This window comes from Carettochelys insculpta, chromosome 2 (genome assembly GCF_033958435.1).
Source record: "Carettochelys insculpta isolate YL-2023 chromosome 2, ASM3395843v1, whole genome shotgun sequence".
Classification (NCBI taxonomy): Eukaryota; Metazoa; Chordata; order Testudines; family Carettochelyidae; genus Carettochelys; species Carettochelys insculpta.
Window position 1 is genome coordinate 5,837,224 of NC_134138.1, and position 23,467 is coordinate 5,860,690.

The 23,467-nt window shown below is 64.7% G+C and overlaps 1 protein-coding gene across 4 annotated transcripts in view; it reads left to right on the plus strand.

Moving 5' to 3' along the window:
- The window catches only part of PPP1R16A (protein phosphatase 1 regulatory subunit 16A), a 53,903-nt gene extending 37,391 nt beyond the window's left edge, over positions 1 to 16,512 (plus strand). For 3 of the 4 annotated variants that reach the window (XM_074986524.1, XM_074986523.1, XM_074986526.1), the window contains exons 4-11: positions 4,787 to 4,932; positions 6,530 to 6,633; positions 7,709 to 7,833; positions 10,200 to 10,325; positions 10,883 to 10,958; positions 11,932 to 12,061; positions 12,423 to 12,564; positions 13,269 to 16,512. In XM_074986524.1, the coding sequence (XP_074842625.1) occupies positions 4,787 to 4,932; positions 6,530 to 6,633; positions 7,709 to 7,833; positions 10,200 to 10,325; positions 10,883 to 10,958; positions 11,932 to 12,061; positions 12,423 to 12,564; positions 13,269 to 13,706 (1,287 nt within the window). In that variant the 3' untranslated portion in view covers positions 13,707 to 16,512. The remainder of the gene's footprint in view (positions 1 to 4,786; positions 4,933 to 6,529; positions 6,634 to 7,708; positions 7,834 to 10,199; positions 10,326 to 10,882; positions 10,959 to 11,931; positions 12,062 to 12,422; positions 12,565 to 13,268) is intronic. The other variant, XM_074986527.1, reaches the window with a different exon arrangement.
- Positions 16,513 to 23,467: the final 6,955 nt, after the last annotated feature.

The window sequence follows — 23,467 nt, forward strand, 5'->3', positions numbered from 1 at the left end:
GCAGAGGAACATGGCTACCCCTCTGAGATGGTCTCCACAGAAGGACATTGCAGAACTAGAAAGGAGGCTCAGATACATAGAATCCCAGGGCTGGAAGGGAGGTCATCGACTCCAGCCCCTGCTCAAAGCAGGATCAACCCCCACTAAGTCATCCCAGCCAGGGCTTTGTCAAGCCGGGACTTAAAAACCTCTAGGGATGGAGAATCCACCTCCTCTCTAGGCAACACATTCCAGTGCTTCACCACCTGCCTGGGGAAAGAGTTTTTCCTAATGTCTAAACTGCTCCTCTCCTTCTGTAACTTCAGACCGTTGCTCCTTGTTCTGCCATCCCTCTCCACTGAGAACAGCCTCTCTCCACCCTCTCTAGAGCTCCCCTTCAGGAAGCTGAAGGCTGCTATCAAATCGCCCTTCAAGCTCTCTTTTGCAAACTAAAGAAGCCCAAATCCCTCAGCCGCCTCTCAGGTCAAGCGCTCCAGCTCCTTAATCGTTTTTGTTGCCCTCCACTGGACCCTTTCTTTACTGGGGGGCCCAGAGCTGGACACAGTACTCCAGATGTGGCCTCACCAGGAAAATAATCACTTCTCTAGATCTGCTGGCAGTGCTCATCCTAATGCACCCCAATATGCCATTACCCTTTTTGGCTACAGGGCCCACTGTTGACTCATATCCGACCCCTCATCCACTGTAATCCCCAGGTCCTTTTCCGCTGCACTGCTACTTAGCCAGTCGGTCCCGAGCCTGTAACAATGCTTGGGATTCTTCTGTCCCAAATGCCGGACTCTGCACTTGTTGAACCTCATCAGATTTCTTTTGGCCCAGCCTCCAATTTATTTAGGTCACCATGGACCCTATCCCCTACCCTCTAACATATCTACCTGTCCCCCCAGTTTAGTGTCATGCTCAAATGTGCTGAGGGTGCAATCCATCCCCTCATCCAGGTCATTAATAAAGATGTCGAACAGTACCAGCCCTAGAACTGATCCTTGGGGCACTCCACTTGACACCGACCGCCATCCAGACACTGACAAAGACCTGGGAAGAGTTCGTTCTGTATGGAGGGAAACTGACCAGGCCAGGGAAGGGGTGAGCATGAGGGGGTAACACAGGTGTGGAAATACCCCCAGCATGGAGAGAGACAGTAGGGCAAACAGAAGTGCCTCATCTCATAGCACAAGTACGAGGGGACAGCTCAGCACAATGTACCGTGACAAATGTACAACAGGGGCTCTATGTACTTAGCACATGCAGCCAGGGTCAGGCACAGAGACCTGGGGTGTAGATGGGGGTTGGACAAATACCTGGGCATTGACAACATCCCCAAGTCGATTAGGCAGGGGGAAAAAACTGCAGGGCTGTAAACTCCTCTTCCTCAGGGCATGAGCCAGCCACTGGTAAATTAGATGCATCCATGACGGGAAGGTTAGTGTGTGATTCGCCACTGCAAAATTTCACCGTCTCCTGCAGCAGGTGGGGTTGACCGCTCTGGCAGACAGGTGTTGGGCGTGGTGAGCTGCTGTCTGGAGTGGTGGGGCAGGGCAGGGCACGGCTGATCCCAGGGGTGTGCTGTGGCTGAGTGTCTCTGCTTTGATCAGCTGCTAAGAGGAACATGCATAAACCCTCAGGAAAGCTGCATGATGCTCCTCAGCAGACCCCCAGGCCGAGGGGCCGGAGCCAGCAGTGTCTGTGCTGAGACGAGCATGTGTATTGACCTACCTGAATGAAAGCAGCAGACGCTTGCCTTGTGGAAGGCAGGCACAAAGCACCCGGCCCTGAGGAGTTAGAGGGTTGTGAATGGCCCAGCAATCTAGTAGCGGTGTAATGAAATACCCTCAGTGCCCCTCTCTGGGCAGGGCTGCCACTTTGTAGACAGGCTTGTGTATCCTGCTGTTCTGACGCTCTCCCACCAGCCTTGCAGCATCTTGTCATCACCAACCACCGGGGGTTCAGCGCCCTTTGGAGTCCGATGCCTCCCTCACTATTTCCGCCCATCGTTCCCTGTCCGGCATGGAGCGGTTTCCTTTCTGTAGACTAGCTCCGCACCAGTCTACTGTATTGCATCTTTCGTGGGCAAAGACACACTTCATCAGAGGCATCTGCATTCGTGCATCTGACCAAGCGGGTCTTTGCCCACGAAACCTGATGCTCCAAAATATCTGTTAGTCTATAAGGTGCCACAGGACGTCATCTTGTTTTTGAAGATACCGACTAACTCGGCTCCCCCTCTGATATATTGCATCTTGTGGCTCTTGATAGACTGTCAGCAGGACCTATTAATGGCTTTGCAAGCAAGACCCTAAGATCATCCAGTCCACCTGGGAAACAACCTGCGGGATGCGGGTTGGGTGTGGCGGTTTCTCGGAGGCCTTTCTTCCCAATGCCAGCCCTGAAAGGGAAGTCGGGGCAGGCGTTGGGAGGGGGTTTGGTGGGGAGCCATACGAAAGGTTTCAGGATTAGAAGACCTGGCTTCTAGTGAAAGAGAAGGCGGGTGAGGGGGTGAGAGTGGATCCCAGGCTGTGAGCGCCCACCTGTGGACCAAGTATTTGATACTGAGCGCTGCAGTCGGGCAGAGAGGGCTGAACACAGTCGGGTGAGGGAAGTGAAAGGAGGGCAAACTCAGACCAGAGCTCAGGTGTTGGCCTTTAACAGCCAGCGGAACTGACTCTGGGCACAGCCTACCAAGGGCGGGGGTGGGCGGGAGGATTCTCCATCACTGGCAGTTTTAAAACCCAGCCCGGTGATGCTCCTCGCAGCTCTGCTTTTGGTACGGTCGGGGCAGGTTAGAGGAGATGGTGACAGTGGTTCCTTCTGGCCTGGAATTTCTGACGGGCTGTCGTAGCGTTGAACACGGTCGTCACGCCAGCTCGTCAGCGGCTCGGCCCCATGACGTGTGCGCTGCCGCGGGTGGTCGAGCAAGAAGAGAAAATGAGTAGACGGGCCGCTGGGCTTCCCCCTCCTGTGTGGAACAGGTGGCGTTAAACAGTCGTGGTGCAGGAATCCTGGGGCTTGTCTGCCCTCCCCGTTTGTCGGTGTCACGTCCGTCGTTCAGGGGCGTGGGAAGAACACCCGGGGCGAGGTCAGAGACGCCGGCAGCAGCGCGGGTCAGCAGGAGGGTGCCCAGCGCTGCTCCCGGCAGCCGCTTGTGGAGGTGGCGAGTCGTGCCGACGAGTGCGCTCGTCACACGGCTCTCCTGGCGCTGCTGCCCGGGGACAGCCGTTCCGCTTGGCTCTCCCTGGTGTGGACGCGGCCTGAGGGAGGAGCTCAGCGCAGAAGCCTGCGCGCTCTGCAGCGAGGTGCTGGTGGGGGCCTGGCCTGCAGGGTGGGCTCCCCAGGGTGCGGAGACCGGACGCGGGAGCGGCTCCACCCCCTTTCCCTCCGCAGCTCTGCGGGTTCCCGCGGCTGGCGCTGCACTTTGCGGAGGGCTGCCTGCCCCTTGCGCTGCCGCTCCCCAGGTTCTGCAGCCCTTGGAACGTGGCCTCCTCGGGCGCCAAAGCCCAAACCCGCCATTGCTCGCGGCGCCGCCACCCGCAGGCAGCGTGAAGGAGCTCTGCCGTTGACGGCAGTGGGAGGAGGATCGCGCCCCCGGCGCCTTTCTTACAGCTCTTCCCCTGGCCCTCCGGGGCCCTCCCTGTCCCCTGCTCCTTCCCACTCTCCACCCCTGGGCTTTGGAGAGCCAGCAAGAAGCCTGCCCTGGGCACTGGGGAGAACAGCCTCTCTCCCTCTCTCTCTTGCAGGCTAGGGCCCCCTGCCCATGCTGGGTGCTCAGTGCGGGGCCAGGGCAGCTCCTCCCGTGGGCATTGCTGGTGTGGGTTCCCTTAGGAGTCCAGCATCAGGCAGGCAGTCACCCTGCGACCCCGCCCACCCGCTCTCAGCACCTCTCAGAGCGCTGCCCCCTTCGCACCCTCCAGCTGGGCCAGCCCCTTTCCCAAGAGCCCTTCTGGGCTAAGTGGGGCAGAGTTCCCTGCCCCTGCTGCGGCCCAGCACAGCTACAGCAGAACTGCAGGCTGTCCCATCCTGCCGGGCAGGCAGTGCCCGGTGCCCTTGCCTTGGTTTGCTTGGAGTAAGCAGGTCCCCTCCTGCTCACTTAAAGACCAGAACAAGGAAACGGCTGGCCCCTGGCATCACTGAGAGACCTGGGGGGTCCCCTCTCCGCCAGCCCCGGGGCAAACCCCGACCACGGAAAGAAATCAGCACCTTTGTGCTGCTCCAAAGTCATTAGCACCACTCTGCTCTCTAGTGCCCTGCAGGGAGCTCTGGGGCCTTCGCCGGGGGGCTCTCACAGGGCCCTTGTGCAGGGAGACCATCCGGCCTGTGTTGGGCAGGACAGTCCTGTGTTTGGGATGCCAAAAAGGCGTCCTGACTTATTTTTTAAAAGGGACAAATGGTCCCGTGTTTAGGCCCTTGCGGCCAGGGCTCTGGGTGTGGCGCGCCTGCGGCCGGGAGGGGCCACCCCTTTCACCCATATCTCCCCATGCCATATCTGGGACAGGGGGAGAGAGTCGCCGTCCTCTCGTGCCTCTGCTCAGCAGCATTAGCGTACGGCGCAGGGGAGGAAGGGCCGTGCCCCGAGTCAGGAGCCGAGCTCAGGCTAGAGCAGCAGCCCTGTGTGCTAACCAGCCCTGATTCTCGTGGCCGATGTCCCCCTCCACGAGCTGTGCCCCCCGCGCTGCCCACAGGCGCTCGCGGCGTGGCAGCTCCCTGGCTGAGTCACGGTCGCTGGCGGGGGCCTGCAGCCAGCTCTGCCTTGTCACAGCGTGTAACCTTCCCTCCTCTCCCTCTGGCCTCACAGTGCTGTATCGACGACTACGGGGAGGTGGTCACGCTGCTGCTGGAGGCCGGTGCCAACGTCAATGCCTGCGATAGTGAGCTCTGGACCCCGCTGCACGCCGCCGCCACCTGCGGGCACCTGCACCTGGTGGAGCTGCTCATTAAACAGTACGCGGGTTCCCGGGGGCAGCGGGGCCGTGGGCGAAGGGAACCGGGCGCCTTCTCCCCGGTGGGAGGGGCTGCAGCCAGGTCTGCCTGAGGTGGAGAGCTAAGGCCCCTGAAGCACCTGCCTGGGTCTCCCCGGGTGCACCAGAGCAGAGCAGCATACAGGCAGAGACTGGCCTAGCTGCTGCTGTGGGTTCAGAGGGGACCAGGCAGGGGCCCTGGAGCAAGGGCACCCAGACCTGCCTAGGACCCTCCTTGGCCTGGCTTGCTCCCACCCCCGGAGCTTCGAGCTGAGAGACGCGAGCCTGGTGCTTCCTGGGACTGTTCCTGTGCCAGGAGAGGCTCCGACGTCTCTGCCGCCCGGCCTGGAGCAGAGCTGTGGGCGGGGCGCAAACTCCTCTCCCTCCGGTGGGAGTTGGCCCAGCCAGAGGTGGCCTCTGAGGCCTCCCCAGCTTCCTCGTCCCAGTGTCCTGCGGCCAGCGCTGCTACCGCGCTACTGCCTGGCTACCTGCCGGCACGGCGGCTCTGCCCAGCCGCGGACTGTGGTGAGCCCTGGCACTGCGCTCCCTCACAACCAATTTGCAGAGTGCTCCCGAGAGACCCACCCAGCCCTGGCAGCTCTCAAGCGAGGGAGCCGGGCCTGGTCTGCGCCCCCTGGTTCCAGGGCCGCTGGCTCGGGCGCCGCCGACTCTGGAGGAGCTGCGGCTTGTGGTGCCTGTATTCCCCGTCCCCTCCGGCAGAAGCCAGCCGCCAGTCTCCAGCAGGGTCGCTTTCGGCCTTGCTTGCAGGGCTGTAAATACTTAATGGGCCGTGCTGGTGGCCAGGTAACCCAATCTGCCTCCCTGCTCCGGGCTGTCTGCAGGAAGCTCCTGGCGGTGAGACCTTGGCCTGGCTGCCGCCAGACTAGGCGGTTTGCGTAAGCGAGCCCTGTGCTGCTGCGCTGGCCGCACAGCGCGAGCCAGTTAGGAAAGGCCTTTCCCGTCCACCCGGGCACAGCCTCAGCTGAGCCTGGGCCTGGAACTTGGCATTGGGTTAGGCAAAGAGCGGGGGGCGGGTAAGGCTGGGGCCACCTGGGTTCGGCGAAGGGTAGCCAGGAGCAGTTAGCCAGGGCAGGGGCCGATGGGGACAGGCTCCTGAAAGCGCAGAAGGAACATGGGCGTCCTTAGCTCCTCTCAGCCTGCAGCCCCCTGGGCATCTGGGGAATATCTCCTGAGGGGTCCCCTCAGTCTGGCAACAGGCGCCTCCTTCCCTGGGGCAGCCCCCAGCTGCCTGCTGATGCCCCTCGCTTGGGGGGTGCCAGGGGGAGGCAGTGGCTCTCTGCTGAGGCGTCAGCAGCCGGACTGAGGGGATCCTGTTTCATGTGGCTGTCCCCGGCGGGTGGCGGAGGCGGGACCAGAAACCCAAGCTACCAGGCAGAGCCCTGCCCGGGGAGAGCGTTGTCCAGAGGCTGGTGGGGCTCTCTAACAAAAATAGCCCTTGTGGGTGTTACCCTGGCTGCCCGGGGGCGTGCGCATGCTGGCTGTGGCGTTCCCCAGGGCACCGCGGAAGTAGCGACCTGCCTGGTTTCCTTACGGATCCTGTCTTCTCCTCCCCGGCCCAGCGGTGCCAGCCTCCTGGCCGTGAACACCGACGGGAACATGCCGTACGACCTCTGCGAGGACGACGTGACGCTGGACTGCATTGAAACGGCCATGGCAGAGCAGGGTGAGTCTCCCCAGCCCAGCCTGACGTTGGCAGCCTCCTTTCTTGGTGGTTTGCAAAGCCATCGCGCTTGGTCCGCAGCAGACCCCCTCCAGCTCCCCTGGCCTGCCTGGACTTTGCATGCTCCATCCACTCTGCAGCAGTGGCGCTCGGTGTTGACGTCTCGGTAGCTGTGCCCAGGCCAGAATGCCCTTTTACCTCCCAGCCAGGTCTCTGCTGGCTTCTCTCCCTCTGCAGCTTCTGTGGCTAGTGCTGCCCGGACACCGGTGCACACGTCCCAGCCGAAAGGATATCTCCCCTTAGCATCCAGACCGTGACTCCCGCCTGTGCTGGCAGCTCCAGGCTGGGCAATTTCCTTCCTCTTCCCCCCCAGAGATTTGCTGGTGGGTGGTGAGCCACTTGCAGAGACCATGGATAGCTTGTTGCTGCTGGTGACCCAGCACCAGGGGCGTACGTGGCATTCAGACGGAGCTGGTGTCTCCCAGGCTGGTTCCGTGAGCCCCACGAAGACACAGGGAGAAGCGCCAGCTGGCGAGGGGGTGGCAGCCTGGTGACTTCCCCAGTCCGAGGCTCGGAGGTTGCCTGCACCAGCCACAGGAGTGAGGGGCGATGGTGGGGACGGTGGCCGAAGGGGTTCTGGGAGGGTGGTTGGGTGCAGGCGCTGAGGGAATGTCCCACAGAGAGAGGGCAGCGCAGACAGTGGCTAAGGAGGAGGCGCCCAAGGGTGGCAAAGGGCGGTCAAATGGGCCAGGCAGGCTCGTGGAGGGAGACAGGGACAAGGGAAAAGCAGGTGCCGGGGGGGGGCGAGATTTGGAGGGGATGGGGGGACGGCAGAGAGGAGATTTGGACGTTGTCAGCACCGAGGCGGCAGCGAAGCCAGGGCATGGAGCGAGTCCCTCGGGAGCGGGGCCTGGAGGACAGGCAGCTGCTCCTGGGCCGAGTCTGCCTGGGTGCCTTTCTGGGTAGCCTCATGCAGGTCTGCACATGCTCCTTGGCATGGACTCCTGGACGCAGACACCTGCCAGCCCCAGCCCCAGCCCCATGCCAGGCCTGCCCTCACGATTCTCCCTGGGTGCAGGAATAACGCAGGAGAAGATCGAGGAGGCCCGGGCGGCCACGGAGCGCAGCATGGTGGCAGATATCCGGAAGCTGCTGCAGGCAGGCGCCGATCTCAACACGCCCCTGGACCACAGCGCCACACTGGTACGTTCCCGGCCAGCGGGTGACACCGCAGGAGAGCTCCACCCAGGACCCCGCAGCCGCTGGGGAGCACAGGAGGGGTGCTCCGAGGGAGGCAGCCCAAGGCCCCCCCTCAGTGAAACCAGTCTGGCGCTGGCCTGTTGCTCCCCAGTGGCTCTGTAGGTGGGACGCCCCGTAGGCCAGGCTCAGCAGCTCTTCCTTCCCATGGCTCTACCCACTCACCCTGCTGGCTGGGACAGCACTGGCGCTCAGCCTGCCAAACTGAAAGGCAGCAAAACCTGTGTCCCTGTCCCCAGCAGCTGCCGGTGGCCTGGGCCCAGCACTTGCGGCTCTGATAGAGAACGTCTGTGTGTGGACAAGGCCAGTCCCTCTCCCTGGCCCTCCTGCTGCTTCTGACGCTGCTGTGCACTGAGTTCTCCCACCCCTAATGGTGCGGCGGGGCAGGGCCTGGGGGCGCACTGACCTGGCTCAAGCTTCACCCCCACTGAGCCATGGGCAGCTTCTCTTGCTCTGCTGCAGCAGCCATGTCCAGGTGCTCATGTCTAGGAGCACTCAGATTCCGTCCCTGGCAGCAAGAACCCACCCCTGCTCCCACCAGGCTTGGCCAGAACAGCCTCCCCTCCCCGCTGGCTCCAGCCTCCCCTCCCGGCTGGCTCCAGCCTGCTCGCTGTGGTCCGTGTGTGCCACCTCTCGGCTTGAAGCAGCTGCAGGCCCCAAGATGCCCCCACTGGTGTGAACTGCAGCAGCCCTGGTACTGCGGACACCTCCCTCTGCACAGCTCTACGTGGGGTGGGGGGCAGAGCCTGGCTGTGCGGGCTCTACCAGACGCAGGGCATAAATGCCCTGGCTGTGATGCTGTAGGAGGGGTTGGCCTCCCTGTCCCCCTGTGGTCTCTGCCCTCCCTAATCTGCTGTGACTGCACTGTAGCTCCTCAGCTCGAGCCCTGGCGCTAACAGCCATGCGTGTGGCCAGCCGTGGCAGCAAGCGGTCCTGCCTCCTCCGCGCAGGCTGGGCTTGGGGGGGTTCCTCTCTGCTTTGGCCTTGAGTGCCCTCCGTAGCGCTGGCGCACAGGCTGCCCGTCGGGCCGTCCGGCTGCTTCCCTCCCGGCTAGCCCGGTTGTGCCCGAGAGCACAGCGACTCCTGGGGGGAAATCATGGGCCAGAGCTACGCGCTACTGCCAGGGTGACACCTGGGGGGGGCATGTGCACCCAGACAGCCTGGGCAAGGGGCCAGCGGGCAGCCGGGGGGGGCAGGCTCCCTGGGTGTCCAGGAGGATTTGTGGAGGGTGCAGTGCGCACGTCAGGGCCCCAGCCCCTTCCTCCCCATGCTCCCCGGCAGGGCAAGTGGGGAGAGTCGGTCCCAGTGCGCCCCACTCTGGAGGGTCAGGACTGGCCCTGCACTCCCAGCTGGGAGGTGGAGGGATGTGGCCTGGGGAGCAGAGCATCACCTCCCTCGCTGCTGCCAGTGAGTGCAGGCAGCCCTGCCCGATCCCCAGGCCCAGGAGCCCCCCGCTGCTGCCAGTGAGTGCAGGCAGCCCTGCCCGATCCCCAGGCCCAGGAGCCCCCCGCTGCTGCCGGTGAGTGCGGGGGGGCCCTGCCCGATCCCCAGGCCCAGGAGCCCCCCGCTGCTGCTGGTGAGTGTGGGGGGGCCCTGCCCTATCCCCAGGCCCAGGAGCTCCCCGCTGCTGCCGGTGACCATCCAGACTCCCTCTGCCAGCACTGGCTCCCCAGCCCCAGTATTTCCCCAGGCCATGTCTGTTGGGGGCAGGCAGGGCGGAGCAGGGGTGGCCTGGAGGAGGGAGGCTGTCCTGCCCCTTTCCCAGGCTGGCGGAAAGTCGCGCACCTGGTGTCCCCCGGGGGCAGTTCCCAGTGGAACTGCACGTCGGCTTCTGCTGCAGAGCTGCTGGTGTGCTGCTGGCGACTCCTGGCCAGCCCACTCGGGGCTGTGCCCCCTTGGCCTGCCCCCCATGCCCCCACCAGGGCCTGCTGAGCACTGCCCCTGCCCCTTCAGTTGCCGAGGGCACTTACTGGCTCCCGCTCAGCCCAAGGCCGCACTAGACACGTCTGCAGGAGTGCAAAATCCTTCCGTCCGTGTGTGTGTGTGTGTGTGTGTGTGTCGGGGGGGGCAGCTCCTTGTGACCGTCTGTCCCACTTCCCCCTGGCCCAAGGCCTAGAGAGCTGCAGCAATCCCCTGAGCTGGGCGGCCGCTGCTGGCGTGTTTCGCTGCTGGCATGCTTTGCCCGGGCTCAGCCTGCACCATGCCAGCGGGGCGGGGGTTGCTGGGTGAGCCGCCCCCGCTGCACCTGGCGGGGCTGGGCTGGCCTCAGGCCACCACCCGGCATTCCAGCGCTGGCACTTTCTGCCGCGCAGCTTCACATCGCCTCGGCCAACGGCTACCTGGAGGCGGCCGAGCTGCTGCTGGAGCACAAGGCCAGCATGAGTGCCAAGGACGAGGACGGGTGGGAGCCGCTGCACGCCGCCGCCTGCTGGGGGCAGGTGGGTACTACAGACGGGGAGGGGGGCGGCAGCTGGGGACACCCTCCAGCAATGGGGTCCAGCGTCCCCCAGTGGCACAGCGCCCTCAGTAGGGGCCATGGCCCGGGCGCCTTTCCTTGCTGCCTGGCTCTGCGTCCTGGGCCTGCTGAGCATCATGCAGGGGTCAGGCTCCCGGCAGTGATGGCTACTGGGCGGGGGGCTGGACACAGGGCCCCCCAACTCCTCCCGAAGGGCCCGGGGGTCCCTGCTCTCACATGCAGGTGGCCACCTGCTGCTGTGGCCCAGCTGGGTCAGGAATCCGCCTGTGCTGGGTGGGGAGGGAGCCGGAGCCGTGCGGAGACTCCCTCCTGCTGGGCACAGGGCACGCGAGGGCTGGGTAGAGTCCCCGCTCGTTAGGTCAGTGGGCGCTGGCGAGCCCCAGCCGCGGGAAGGGGCCAGCCTGCTGAGGCTGCAGCGCGTCCAGTCTCTGCCCGTGTGGGGGCCATGGGGCCAGAGGGGCTCTGCGTTCTTCCTGCCTCACTGAAGCTCCTTCCCTTCCCTTCCCTTCCCGCCACCAGGTCCACCTGGTGGAGCTGCTGGTGGCCCACGGAGCCGACCTCAACGGGAAGTCCGTGCTGGACGAGACTCCCCTGGGTGAGTCACGCTACTGGGGCAGGGGCTGGAGGGGGCCAGAGGAACAGGGGTGTGCGAGGCCGGGGGCTGGAGGTAGATGTTCCTGGTGCGTGTCTGTGTAGCTGCCCCCGCCACCCCAGCCGCGCGTTCCTAGGTCCCTGCGGCCCTCTCTCCTGCCAATCCCACTGGGCCAGAAACTGCCTACGCCCCCCCCCCCCCCCCCCCCGCCCCACACACTGCACAGCCTTCAGTGCCCCAGTGCCGCTTGCCAGGTGGGGTCCAGCGCACACCCTCCCTGGCCACGCCTGCCTTAGCTGCCTCCGTGGCTTCCTCCCCCCTGCCGCTGGGCAGAGGGCAAATGCCCGAATGGCCTCGCTCTGCTGTGGGGGGTCTCCAGCACCGAGCCCCCCGCCCTCCCGAGCGACCCCCCCCCCCCACCCAGGAGCCTGGGACTGGGACCCACGCGTGACCTCTTATGGACGGACAGCGTGTACCCCACTAGCCACTGTGTCCTGGCCAGTGGCCCAGTAGCTAACCCAAGCACAGGCCACAGGTGGTGGCCAGAGGCAGCCTGGACCTGGGGCGGGGCCTGGTGCTGAACTGGGGCCCTTGGTTGGCCCAGCATGGCTCGTGGGTGGGATTTGATGGGGAGATGCAGGGATGGGTCAGGGCAGGTGTCTGAGGAGCTGCTGCCCCCCTCCCCAACTCAGCCGCTCTCTGCCCCCATCACCACGCGCCCCACTGGGCTGCACGCTCGGCTCCATGGGGGGCAGGCAGTGCCCTCCCGGAGGCTGCAGGGGCAGCGGTCGGGGGGCACGCAGATGCTTGGGGGGCGGGCCTGGGGTGGGGGCCGGAGGAGGGGTGGGATCACCGACCGGGCGGGAAGGAGGAGGAGGAGGTGGAGGGCTCCGGTGCGCTGGGCCTGCACCACCCTGGGCCTGGCTCTGCTCCTGAGCCACTGGCCATTGGCCCCCCCCCCGACTCCCCCTTGCAGATGTGTGCTCCGACGAGGAGGTCCGGGCCAAGCTGCTGGAGCTGAAGCACAAGCACGACGCCATCATGAAGTCTCACGACAAGCAGAAGTCGCTGCTGCAGCGGCGCACCTCCAGCGCCGGCAGCCGAGGGTAAGGCCGGGGGGGGGCTGCTGCTGGGGCCAGGCAGAGCTGGGGGATCAGCTGAGCTTCCCGGCGCCGGTCACTCCCCTCCAGAACCTCAGCCTGGCTCTGGGGGGGCCCTGGTGCCAGTGGGGTGCAGTTACCGGGGCTCCCAGGCCCCGCTTAGTAAAGCCACCCAGTTGGTGTCAGAACTGCATGACCAGCCCGTCTGCCTGTGGCACTGTCTGTCACCGTGGGGCGATGTGACCAGGCCAGGCAGGGCCCAGCTGTGCACCAGCTGCCGGCTTTCCAGCAGCCAAGGGGCAGCAGCGCTGGCCGGCTCTCTGGCCGCGGTGGGCAGCCGTGCTGAGCCTGCTCTCCGCTGTCGCAGGAAGGTGGTGCGCAGGGTGAGTGTGACGGAGCGCACCAATCTGTACCGCAAGGAGCACGAGAGGGAGGCCATCGTCTGGCAGCAGGCCGAGCCCGAGGACGAGGACAAGCAAACGGATGCCGAGCTCGAGCTGCAGCACTCCGTGAGTGGGGGCCATCGCCTGCAACAGGGGCGCAGAGCCACCTCGCTCCAGGGACGGCAGGGGAGGCCCCCTCGCTGCCGTGCACCAGCCAGCCCTGCTGCAGGCTCCAGGGGCGCCCTGGACAAGGCTCTCGGGTGCCCTTTGTGGTTGGGAGGGAAGATTTCTGGCCCGAGCCACTGGAGCGGGTCCCAGCTCCTGCTCCCAGGGCAACCCCCAGGCCAGCAGGGGGGCAGTGAGTTTTGCTGGGGGCACGCTCCAAGAATTCATTAAGTGGGGAGGGGCTGCTCTCTTCAGTGACGTCATGGGGGCAGGGGTGGGGGGTGCTGGGTGCAGTTCCCAGCCAGCAGCTCTGCAGGACCCTGGGGCCACCCCGCCTGCCGCGCCTCCCCCGCCGCTGGGGGCCAGCGAGTGTCTGCACAGCCGTGCCCAGGAGGGGAGGCCCGTGGGAACTGCCTGCCCCACAAGCGCAGCCCATGCTGGGGCAGGCAGCGCGGGGAGACACCCCAGCAGCCGGCCGCTCTGCGTGGCCCGTGGGGCGCCTGCCAGGGGTGCGGCTGGGCCGTGGGATGGCAGCAGCGCAGAGCATGGCAGGCCGGATCTGGCCCCGGGGCGTATTTTGCCTGGGCTGACGGGCCCCCCAGTGCAGGCCAGGCCAGGCCGGGTGCGAGGTGGCTGAGTGGCCGCATTGCTCTCCCCACACGCAGGGCGCCGAGGCAGCTGCAGGGCCCGTGCTGGGAGAGGAGCAGAGCGCTGCCGAGCTGAGCCAGAGGAATGGAACTGCAGGCTCGTCCGCCCCCGGCCCCCCCAAACACCTCTACTCCAAGAGGGTGGATCGCAGCACCTCCTACCAGCTGGCCACCCGGGAGGAGCTGCCGGCCGACCTGTGCAAGGAGAAGTCCCACCACACCCTAGCGGACCTCAAGCGCCAGCGGGCAGCCGCCAAGCTCCAGCGGCACCACCCGGAGGGCCCCCCTCCGCCCAGCCCGGCTGAGCCCCCGCCTGGCAGCGGCCCCTCCCACCCCGCCACGGGGCAGAACTGCGTGTACTACACGGCGGCCAGCGGCGACCCGCCGCTCCTGAAGCTGACGGCCCCTGCCGAGGAGCCCCCGGCGGAGAAGAAGCGCTGCTGTAAGCTCATGTGAGGCGCTGGCAGCAGATGGCCGGCAGAGGGGCGCGTCCCCTCGCTGGCGCTGGCCTCCTGGGGGCTGCCTCTGGAGCCCTGCAGCAGGGTGGGCTCGGGGAGCTGGTTTCTCTTCCAGGTGCCACACGGAGAGCTGGGGGGAGCCAGAGGGCAGCGGAATGCCCTGCCCTGACTGCCCTGCCCTCCCTTGGCAGCACCGGGCTGTGGCGCCCACCTGGAGAGCGTTATGTGCCGGGACCTGCAGCCCCGGAGGGCTGTGGCCCTGTCCCACAGGGTGCGGGGCTTGTGGTGCTGCTTTGGGCCAGTGGGAGGGAGGGTCCCTGCCTGGGCAGCCAGCCCAGCGGGGGTTTCCAGAAGGTGCAGCGCTCTGGGCGGGGGCGGTTCCCAGGCTTGCCTGGCGCTAAGCGACTGGCTGCAGCGAGGGAGACGGTCTCTCTCTGCTGTGTAGCTCAGCGGGACCGCACTAGGCCAGCCCGGCACAGCAGCTGGCCCGGTGCCGCTAACGTGCCTTTCACAGAAGGGGTCCTTGTGCAGGGGTTACACGTCACGTTCCCCGGCTGGAGCCATGCCGAAGTGCTGGGCTGCCCCGGAGTGGGGCCCTTGGGTGTGACACCTTCCAGCGGGCGAATGCAACGCTGCCTTCCGCACCTCCCTGCGGGGCCGCCCCAGGCTGTGCAGAGAAGCTGTTGTAAGCCAGCGGTGGCCCTGTTGCAGGGGGGTCGGGGTGAGTTGAACTACGTTCGTCTGACCCCCGGGCACCCGTGGGACACCGCGCCGCAGGCCTTCCCCTGGGGATACCTGGGGGGCTGCACCCAGACCCCTGTGTAAAGTCACTTTGGCTAAGCACCGACCCCCAGGACCAAGCAGCCTGTCGCCAGGGCGAGCGCGCAGCCCATGAAACGCAGCCAGCAGGCGGGAGTGGGTGCTGCTCTCTGGGCCCCTGGCCCTTGGGGGTCTTGGCTGAGCTTTGGTGTGTCCCATGGCTGCAGCTGCTGGAGGGGATGCCTGCCCTGCCCTTCCTGGGGGTGGTGTGGGCTCACTAAGTGGTGAGGGGTGAAGCCGCCACACGCCCTGGGCCCTTGGAGGAGTGCGGTAGATGGGAGCAGGCTTGGGCAGTGCCCCCTTGCTCACGCCAGGATCGAACCGGGGGTGCACCCGTCTCCTCTCCCGCTCTCTGCGGAGACAGCGCCCCCCAGGCAGGTGCGGCTCGGGTTACTGCCCTCCTGCCCCTAACTCTCACCCGGGGCAGCGCTAGCCGCTTCTCTGGCGTCTCAGGGCTCCCCAGACCCGGCCTGGGCCCGGTGTGCCAGCTGCCGGGTGAGCTCAGCCAATGCCCCTTTGCCCTACTGCAGAGGGTGGCACCTGTAGTCGGTGGGAGGCTGCCCCTCTCTGCCATGACCGGGGGGAGCTGGGACCGAGAGCCCCTGGCCGCAGGCTGTGCCCCCCTTGCGCCGAGCTCGCGGAATGCAAGAGGTGGAGGAACTCCAGGTGGGGAGGTTCTCCCCTTCCATCGGGCGGCCTCCGGGGGCGGGCGGCTAGTGTGGTTAGATTGTCAGCCGCCCTGCCCCGTGCCATCCAGCCCTGGCTGCTGCAACCCAGGCCAGGCCTGCTCCCCCAGCCCCCTGCCCCTACAGGAGCAGCAGAGCCCAGCGGGGGTGGGGGTAAGGCAGGTGACCCTCACCCCCCAGATCCTCTGGGGAAGCCCCGTAAGCTCTGGCCATCCAGCTTCAGGAGAGCAGCTCTAGGCTGAGCTTGTACTGAGTGAGAGGCCAGTGAAATCTCCTCCCCTGGCAGCTCTGCCTGCCCCAAGAATGCACCTGGGGGGGCGCTGGGGCTTGTGCTCCCCAGCGACACCCCCCCCCACCAGCCTCTCCCTGGGGCGGTTGTGTGGCAGCACCGCACGCCGTTTTACACAACTCTGGCTGCGTCTACACGTGCACGCTACTTCGAAGTAGCGGCACCAACTTCGAAATAGCGCCCGTCGCGTCTACACGCGTCAGGCACTATTTCGAAGTTAATTTCGACGTTAGGCGGCGAGACGTCGAAGTCGCTAACCTCATGAGGAGATAGGAATAGCGCCCTACTTCGACGTTCAACATCGAAGTAGGGACCGTGTAGACGATCCGCGTCCCGCAACGTCGAAATTGCTGGGTCCTCCATGGCGGCCATCAGCTGGGGGGTTGAGAGATGTTCTCTCTCCAGCCCCTGCGGGGCTCTATGGTCACCGTGGGCAGCAGCCCTTAGCCCAGGGCTTCTGGCTGCTTCTGCGGCAGCTGGGGATCTATGCTGCAGGCACAGGGTCTGCAACCAGTTGTCAGCTCTGTGGATCTTGTGTTGTTTAGTGCAACTGTGTCTGGGAGGGGCCCTTTAAGGGAGCGGCTGGCTGTTGAGTCCGCCCTGTGACCCTGTCTGCAGCTGTGCCTGGCATCCCTATTTCGATGTGTGCTACTTTGACGTGTAGACGTTCCCTCGCTGCGCCTATTTCGATGTTGGGCTGAGCAACGTCGAAGTTGAACATCGACGTTGCCAGCCCTGGAGGACGTGTAGACATTATTCATCGAAATAGACTATTTCGATGTTGGCTGCACGTGTAGACGTAGCCTCTGTTTCTGATCCCAAGGCCTGTGTTCCCACCGAGTCCTGGCGGTCGGTTCCAGCCCCGGCGAGCTGCAGGCTGCCCCCTGGCGGGTTAGAGGCGCTGATTTTCTACTGTATGTGGCTCGGTCTGTCCGTCTCCCCAGGTTTTGATTTGCAGGTCCTGTTGTCTCTTTATTTCTTTTCCGCAATAAACCAGCATTGGACGGTGAGCAGCTCCTGGGCGGGACCCTGTGTGTTCCCCTCGCCCAGCCAGGGCTGGTGCTGTTCCTCCCTGACACGGGCAATGCAGGGATACGGGGCTGTGTTCAGCCACCCCAGGACAGCGTGTGTCTTTGGGGGAGTAACTCCTGGACCTGCATGCGGCCCTGGGGGTGCCGTCACTGCTCCCGTTTAACCTGCCTGGATTCCCAGCCCTTGGCCTTCGGGGAAAGCGTGAAAACGCCCAGTCCCGCTCCAGTGCCTGGGCGTGCAGCTACCTGCCTCTCTTCCAGACGATCCCAGGCATGGCTGGGGCAGGGAGTGTGCAGGTAACAGGACATGCCAGGGAAATGGTCCTTGGCGGAAGGGAGGGTCCCACGATCCCAACAGGGCATGGAGCCAGGACGGGGGACTCACCATGGAGCCTTCTCTGCAGATCCCCGCAAGGGGGGCTTGCCGGCATGGGATCTCCAGCTGGCCAAGGGCTCAGCCGCCTCCCCGGCCCTCCGTTCAGCGACTGCCTTCCCATCCCAGGGCAAGGCAACGGGGGCGCGTGCCTCTGCCTCTCTGTGCCAATGGAATGGGGTGGGGGGAGCCCAGGAACCCTTCAGCTCCAGGACTGGGGGGCAGGACAGTCACTGCTTGCTCGGGGCAGTGGAAGGTGGCGCAGGTGGCGATGGCCAGTCAGCTGGCCCGAGCGTGGGGGAGAGGGAGGTTTCTGCCCTGTGGGTTGTCACGGAGCAAAGAGGCTTTGGTTGCAAGGTTGAGCCAGGAGCAAAGGGGGGCGGGGAGCAAGCACCCCGCAGGGGGCCTGAGCTGGCCAGCAGGGCAGGTGCCTGAGTGCTCTGTGAAGGGTGAGACGGGAAATCCTCTCTCCAGCATGAGGCGACTCCCACCGCAGCCGCCAGAAGGTTTGCTCGAGAGCCGGCAGGGCCGGGCGTGCGCTAGCCTGAGCCCTTCGCATGCACTGAGCTCCGGGCGCACCGTGAGAAACGAGCAGACAGGCCCTGGGCAGGGCCCCAGCGTGGCTCAACCTTCCAGTGCTGGAAAGCGTCTGCGTGCAGGTGTTCCTCTGCCCCGGGCGAAGGCTTGTAGTGGGGTGCGGGACAGAACCAGCGGCCGCAGGGGGGGTTCTGTTGCACAAACATTATTGTGCTGAGACCCAGATCCTACAAAGGGCCATCTCAGCTGCCTCGGCAGGCCAGCTGGGAGCAAGCACGCAGGCGCCGGGAAGTACCGTACTGGCGACGTAGTTAAAAGCTTCTCCAAGAGCCTGAATGGTTTTTACGCGCCACTGAGCCAGTGCATGTAATGTACTTAGCTTTCCAGTGAGTCTCTGCCAAAGTCCCTCGCCAAAGGCTTGAAGCAGCGTGAGCTGGCCTGGGACGAGGGATGGGTAACTGGTTATAAGCCAGCGAACACCGGGTAGGAAGAAAGGGTCGGCTGTCAGAATGAGGAGAGGTAACGAGTGGCGTCCCCCGGAGGCCCGTATGGGGACCAGCTCAATTCCCCAAACTCCTAAATTAGCTTAAAAGGGCTGTGTGCAAAAATTACGGCTGATACAAACGGTGCGAGCTCGTTACATGCAAAGCAGCCTGGGAACTAGAGGATGGGGTGAAATGAGGGTCGGGGGTCCCCAAGCTCTGCCCCTTGGCCGCAGGCAGGAGTGTGGTGGGGTTCAGGGGTCCCCAAGCTCTGCACCTGCCCACAGGCAGGAGTGTGATGGGGTTCAGAGATCCCCAGGCTCTGCACCCACCTGCAGCCAGGTGTGTGATGGGGTTCAGGGGTCCCCAAGCTCTGCACCCGCCTGCAGGCAGGAGTGACTCTCACTCAGCAGGTAGAACAGGAAGTTTAGGAGGCAACAGAGGCCCAGCTCAGCACAGAGGTGTCAGTACAGCCGGCAGAGCCTGTCATTCCAACCCCTCCTGGGGAGAGGAGCCCGAGGGGTGCCCCATCTGGGGTCCTGCCCCCTCCTTTGTCCCTCTCCCCTCAGCACAGGCTACCTGCCTTCCAACTCTCCCCACACTAACTGGCAGCCTCTGATTCAAACCCAGCTGGGCTCCTCCGCGCTCTGCATTCAGAGCCAGCTTAGCAGCAGAGGGGTGGCTGTGTTACTCTAGCCACAAAGCAACGAGATGTCCTGGGGCGCCTTTTAGACTAACAGATATTCAGGTGCATTAGCTTAGGGGGGCAAAGACCCGCTCTTCAGACACATCTGGCAAAGCGGGTGTTTGCCCACGAAAGCTTCTGCTCCCATATACCTGTTAGCCCAAAAGGTGCCCCAGGACTTCTCGTTGTTTCTGCCAGCTTAGGCTGCAGCCAGCAGGAGGTCAGCCTGTCGCTCACCCCCCCCCGCCCCGTTCACCCACCCCCACTGCATCACAGGAGGCAACAGGATGGCAGGTGAAATTCAAGGGTGAGAAATGCACATTGGAAACCAGTTCCAACTCTGTGGCTAAAACGGGATCCAAATTCCCCGTTGCTGCTGCAGAAAGGTCGAGAGTCGGGATGCCTTAGGAAAGAACTACAGCAGCTAAATGCACCGTCTCTCTAAAGGCCTGGTGCAGCCAGTACCTGAATACTGGGAGCAGCTGTGGTCACCATCTCAAAACCGATACCCTGGCGGTGGAAAAACTTCCAAAAAGGCCGACACCGATCACTGGGGTCTGGAACGGCTCCTGTCCGAGGAGAAGCTGGTGCGGTGGGACTTTTCAGCTTGGAAAAGAGAGGACTGAGGGGGGATCTGGTAGCAGAGGGGGGCGATGTGAATAAGGAAGTGTTATTTACTCGTCATAACCCAAGAACTAGAGTCACCCACAGGCAGCAGGTTGAAAACGAACAAGGAGACGCAGAGCCAAGCTGTGGAGCTTCCTGCCAGAGGGCTGCGATGACCAGGCCGGTGAGCAGCCTCAGGGCAGGCTAGATCAGTCCATGGAGAACAGGTCCGTGGATGGCTGTGAGCCAGGCTGCCAGGGATGGTGTCTCGGCCCGTGTGCCAGCAGCTGGGAAGGGGTGTTGGGCTGCATCACTTGATCACCTGTTCTGTGCCATCCCTCGGGGGCGCCTGGCACTGGCGGGAGACAGGACGCTGGGCCCAAGGGACCTGTGGTCTGACCCAGGGTGGCCACTTGTATATTTAAGGTGAGACCTGCTGTGCCCATGTGGGATTTAAAGTGGCGTCCGGAGGAAGCTGTAATTTATGTCATTTGCCTGTTGCCAGCCTTGGCGTGTTCCTTATCGCTGCCAGGTGGACCTGGGTTAATGGCTGAGCTCCGGCTGCCCGGGTTTCATAAAGAGACGTCCGTTCTCCGCAAGCCACGGCCGATTTACTCATCGTTGTCCCCCCACCCACCCCAGCCCAGCCTCTCGCAAGCTCCAGCCCTAAGCAGGAAAAGCCATTGATGCAAACGCTGCCTGGGGGGCGGGGGGCAGAGGTTGGAAATTTGGCTGGGAGTTCAAAGGCTCGGCCCTGCCCCAGAGAGCTAAGCCTCTCGAAGGAGGGCAGGCCCTGGGCGTGTGTCTAAGCTTCCTCGCTCCTGGAACCAGCGCTGAGGATTTCCTGCTGGCTTTATTGCATCACCTGGGACCAGGTGTGCTTGTTAACCAGGCCCTGGGTGGGAATGGGCAGAGGCTGCAGCAGGAGAACCTGTTCCTGGCGTGCCGGGCGGCTGACTGCCCACTGCTCCCGTCTCTCAGAGTCTGACTGCCCGCAGGGGCTGGGCTCCCAGGTTGCCTGCAGTGCTGCAACCATTTCAACTGGGGCCGAGCGGGCAGGCGAACACGCTCACAGCAGCTGCTCGCTGTAGTTCTTGTGCGGGCAGCAATTGTCTCAGAACTCCTTGGTGACAGGTTGAGACCATGCTGGGCTCTGCCACTGCCTCACTGTTTGCCCTTGGCCCTGTCACTTCTCTGCACCTCACTTCCCACCGGCGTGTGGGAGTCTGCGGGGCTGAAGGTTTGTGGCTGAAGTGTTAGCAGTGAAGTGGTGAAGGGGATGCTCCAGCCCCTGCCTCGCTGATCTGAGAGCCACCCCACTTCCCAGAGCCCTGCCTCGCTGCTGGTCCCCGTCTTCAAGAGGGGCCAGGGCCAAGGGAGGGCAGCGCTGCCAGCTCCCAGCCCCTCCAGAGCTCTCCATGCTGGGGGGATTGGGCAGGCGCCTCCCCACTCTCAGGGCTGCCCTAAGGGGCTTCTGAGCCATACCTAGAGTCTAGTTACTGCTTTTGTCCCTGTGGCTCTCTGCCCCCCTGGGCTCAGCCTGGCTGGGTCCCGAGGAAGGACAGTATGACACCTTCCCCTCTGATCCTGCACTGCACCCCCCCGAGCCTCCCCTCTGATCCCTGCTCCATTGTGCTTCCCTTCTGCCCCCCGCATGCTGCAGGCTGGTTGCTCCAGAGGCCAGTTCCCCAGCTGAGGCCCAGGGTGGGCTCCTACTGTCCCACTCACCTGTGCCCCACCTGCCAGGGGCTGGTGCCCCTTGGGCCCTTGGTGGGGCAGGAGCCCAGTCAACCTGGCCAGCTCCTGCTTCGGGCAGAGCCAGGCGAGCCCCGGATCACTGCCCCTGTGCTGCCCACTGCTGCACTGGGCTGGACTTCTGTGACCCACATCCACTGGGTATCTGCCCCATGGCAAGAGAAACCCCTCTCCGGGCCGGCCATTGGCGAGGGGCTGTTGCCCTGGGGGCTTGCAGAGTCGGACGCTGGTACCTGCGCCCACAGCCCACCGGCTGTGCCAGCCAGGGCCGAGTGGGCACTGGCGGGAGCTGGCAGGGTCGCTGGGCTTGGTCAGTTCAGGGCCTGTTGGCCCAGGCTGTAACCTGGGCCGGAGGGGGTGGTGCCCACTGCTGCTGCCACTTATCTCCTGCCTGGGTGGATTGGCCCTTGACCAGGTCCAAACTCCGCTGGTGCTGCAGCATCCCCCTCTCCCCCACCCCGGCGAGCGTGGGGGAGGGGCAGGAGTCCCAGTTCTGCACTCACCTGGGGTGGGGGAGGTCTTGGCACCGGGGTGCCCCCCGCTGCCCCCAGCACACGGCATCGCCCCGACGGGGGCATGGCCCAGGCTCTGTCGTCCCCCCATCTGGCAGGTGCCTGGTGACTCCAGCTACCCTGGCATGGTGCTGAGCTGGGTGCTCGGAAAGGGCCTCCCCTCGGCGCAGGGCAGGGTGGCCGGGGTGGAACCGATGCCCGCCCTTGGCACCCCCAGGCGCTGTTGGAATTGCCCCCTTGCTGCCAGGCCTGGCCCCAGCCCAGGGCACAGACACCCCCCAGCCCGGCACAGAGAGGTCCTAGGGGTGGGGAGCACACATTAGCTGCAGCCCTGGCACCTCTGTTAACCCTTCGCTACCCTGCTGCCCTAAATCAGGCCTGGCACCCGGCAGCCCCATGTACCCAGGCGGCTGGTGGGCCAGGAGAGCATTGCACCCCTCCATTGCCTGCTGTGGGGCAGGGAACTGGGAGCCAGAGGGGGCCTGGGAACTGGGCAGGGGCACCCAGTGCTGGGTGGGCAGCGGAGGTTCCCGGGGGTCATGGGCGAAGAGAAGGGAGCTGGGTCAGGCAGAGCACAGGGCACAGGAGCTGCAGGGGGGCTGAATCACCCAGTGTCATCAGCTGCTGCTAGCTGAGCAGGGCCCCTGGAAGCTTTCTCCCCCCCCTGCACTGAGTGCCCCACGGACAGCACCAGCTGGCACCTCCAGATGACCAGCCCCACATTTGGGGCAGCCCCAGCCAGGCTGGGCAGCACAGGCAGGGCCTGGCTCCTCCTGGCATAGGCCTGGCAGCTGATCCCCTGCCAGGTGGGCAGGGAGGGGAGGGCAGCAGCCAGTCAGGCCAGGGACAGGCTCGCTTATGGGGGGTTGTGATGGGGTTCAGGGGTCCCCCTGCACTGCACCCCGTCCGCTGGCAGGAGAGACTCTCACTCAGCAGGTACAACAGGAGGTTTATTAGGCACCAGATGCCCAGTTTCTCACAGAAGCGTCAGTGCAGCAGCCAGAGACAGTCCTTCCAACCCGTCCTGGGGAGAAGACCCTGAGGGGGGACCCTCTGGGGTGTAGCTTTCCCCTCCTCAGGCCGGCTCCTTCGGGCTCTCTCTTCCCCTAGCCTCTAACTGCCGCCCCCCATTCAAACCCAGCTCGGCTCCTCCCTCCTCTTTGTTCAGGGCAGAGGTGTTACCTGCCAGTTGTAGCCCCAGGGTCCCTTAGCCCCTGGGAGCTGCTCTGCTTGTCCCACACATCCAGCCTGACTCACACATGCACCCCCCCCACTCCATCACAGCGGTTATGGGCTCTGACTGCCCCTGCTGGGTAGCCCTTGTGTGATGGGTCCCAGGGCAGCCCCTCCCCCACCCCCAATGCAACCAGCCAAGCCAGCAGAAAGGCCTGGGGTGACTGGGCCAATGTCCGGAGCCTGAGCGCTGGCATGAGGCCCAAGTTGCTCCGGTGCTGTGCCCACCACCGGCCGGAGGACAAGGTCCCAAGGGTGGGACTTTCCCTGCCATGGCTGGATCGCAGGGCCCACCCTGGCCAGCTGCGGGGATGGGCTCACAGCCACCAGGCCCACCAGTGAGAGGGCCCCATGGCGCTGGACCTGGGAGCAAGCAGAGGACCTCTCAGCCCTCTTAGGAGAGGCAGGTTTCTCCTCCACTAGATGGGGAAACTGAGGCACAGAGCCCTGGCAAGGCCACGTCTCACAGGGCAGGTGCGGGGCGCTCTTGAATGTTGGTCCCTGTTGGATGTCTCGGCTCAGGGGCCCAGCCCCTGCCACCGCCAGAGTCACACTGCAGGGCTGTGACCCAGAGGCCAAGCCTGAGGCATTCACCTCTCAGCAGGGTGTCAGGCTGTGGGGTCTGCCTCTCCTAGCCAGCCCCTGAGGGGTGTCTCGCTTTGAGGGACTCCTGCCCCCGGCTGCTCCGCGGCCCCACGTGGGAGGGACAGAGGTGGGTGGTAGGAGGGGCTGGGGCAGCTGCTGGGTGCAC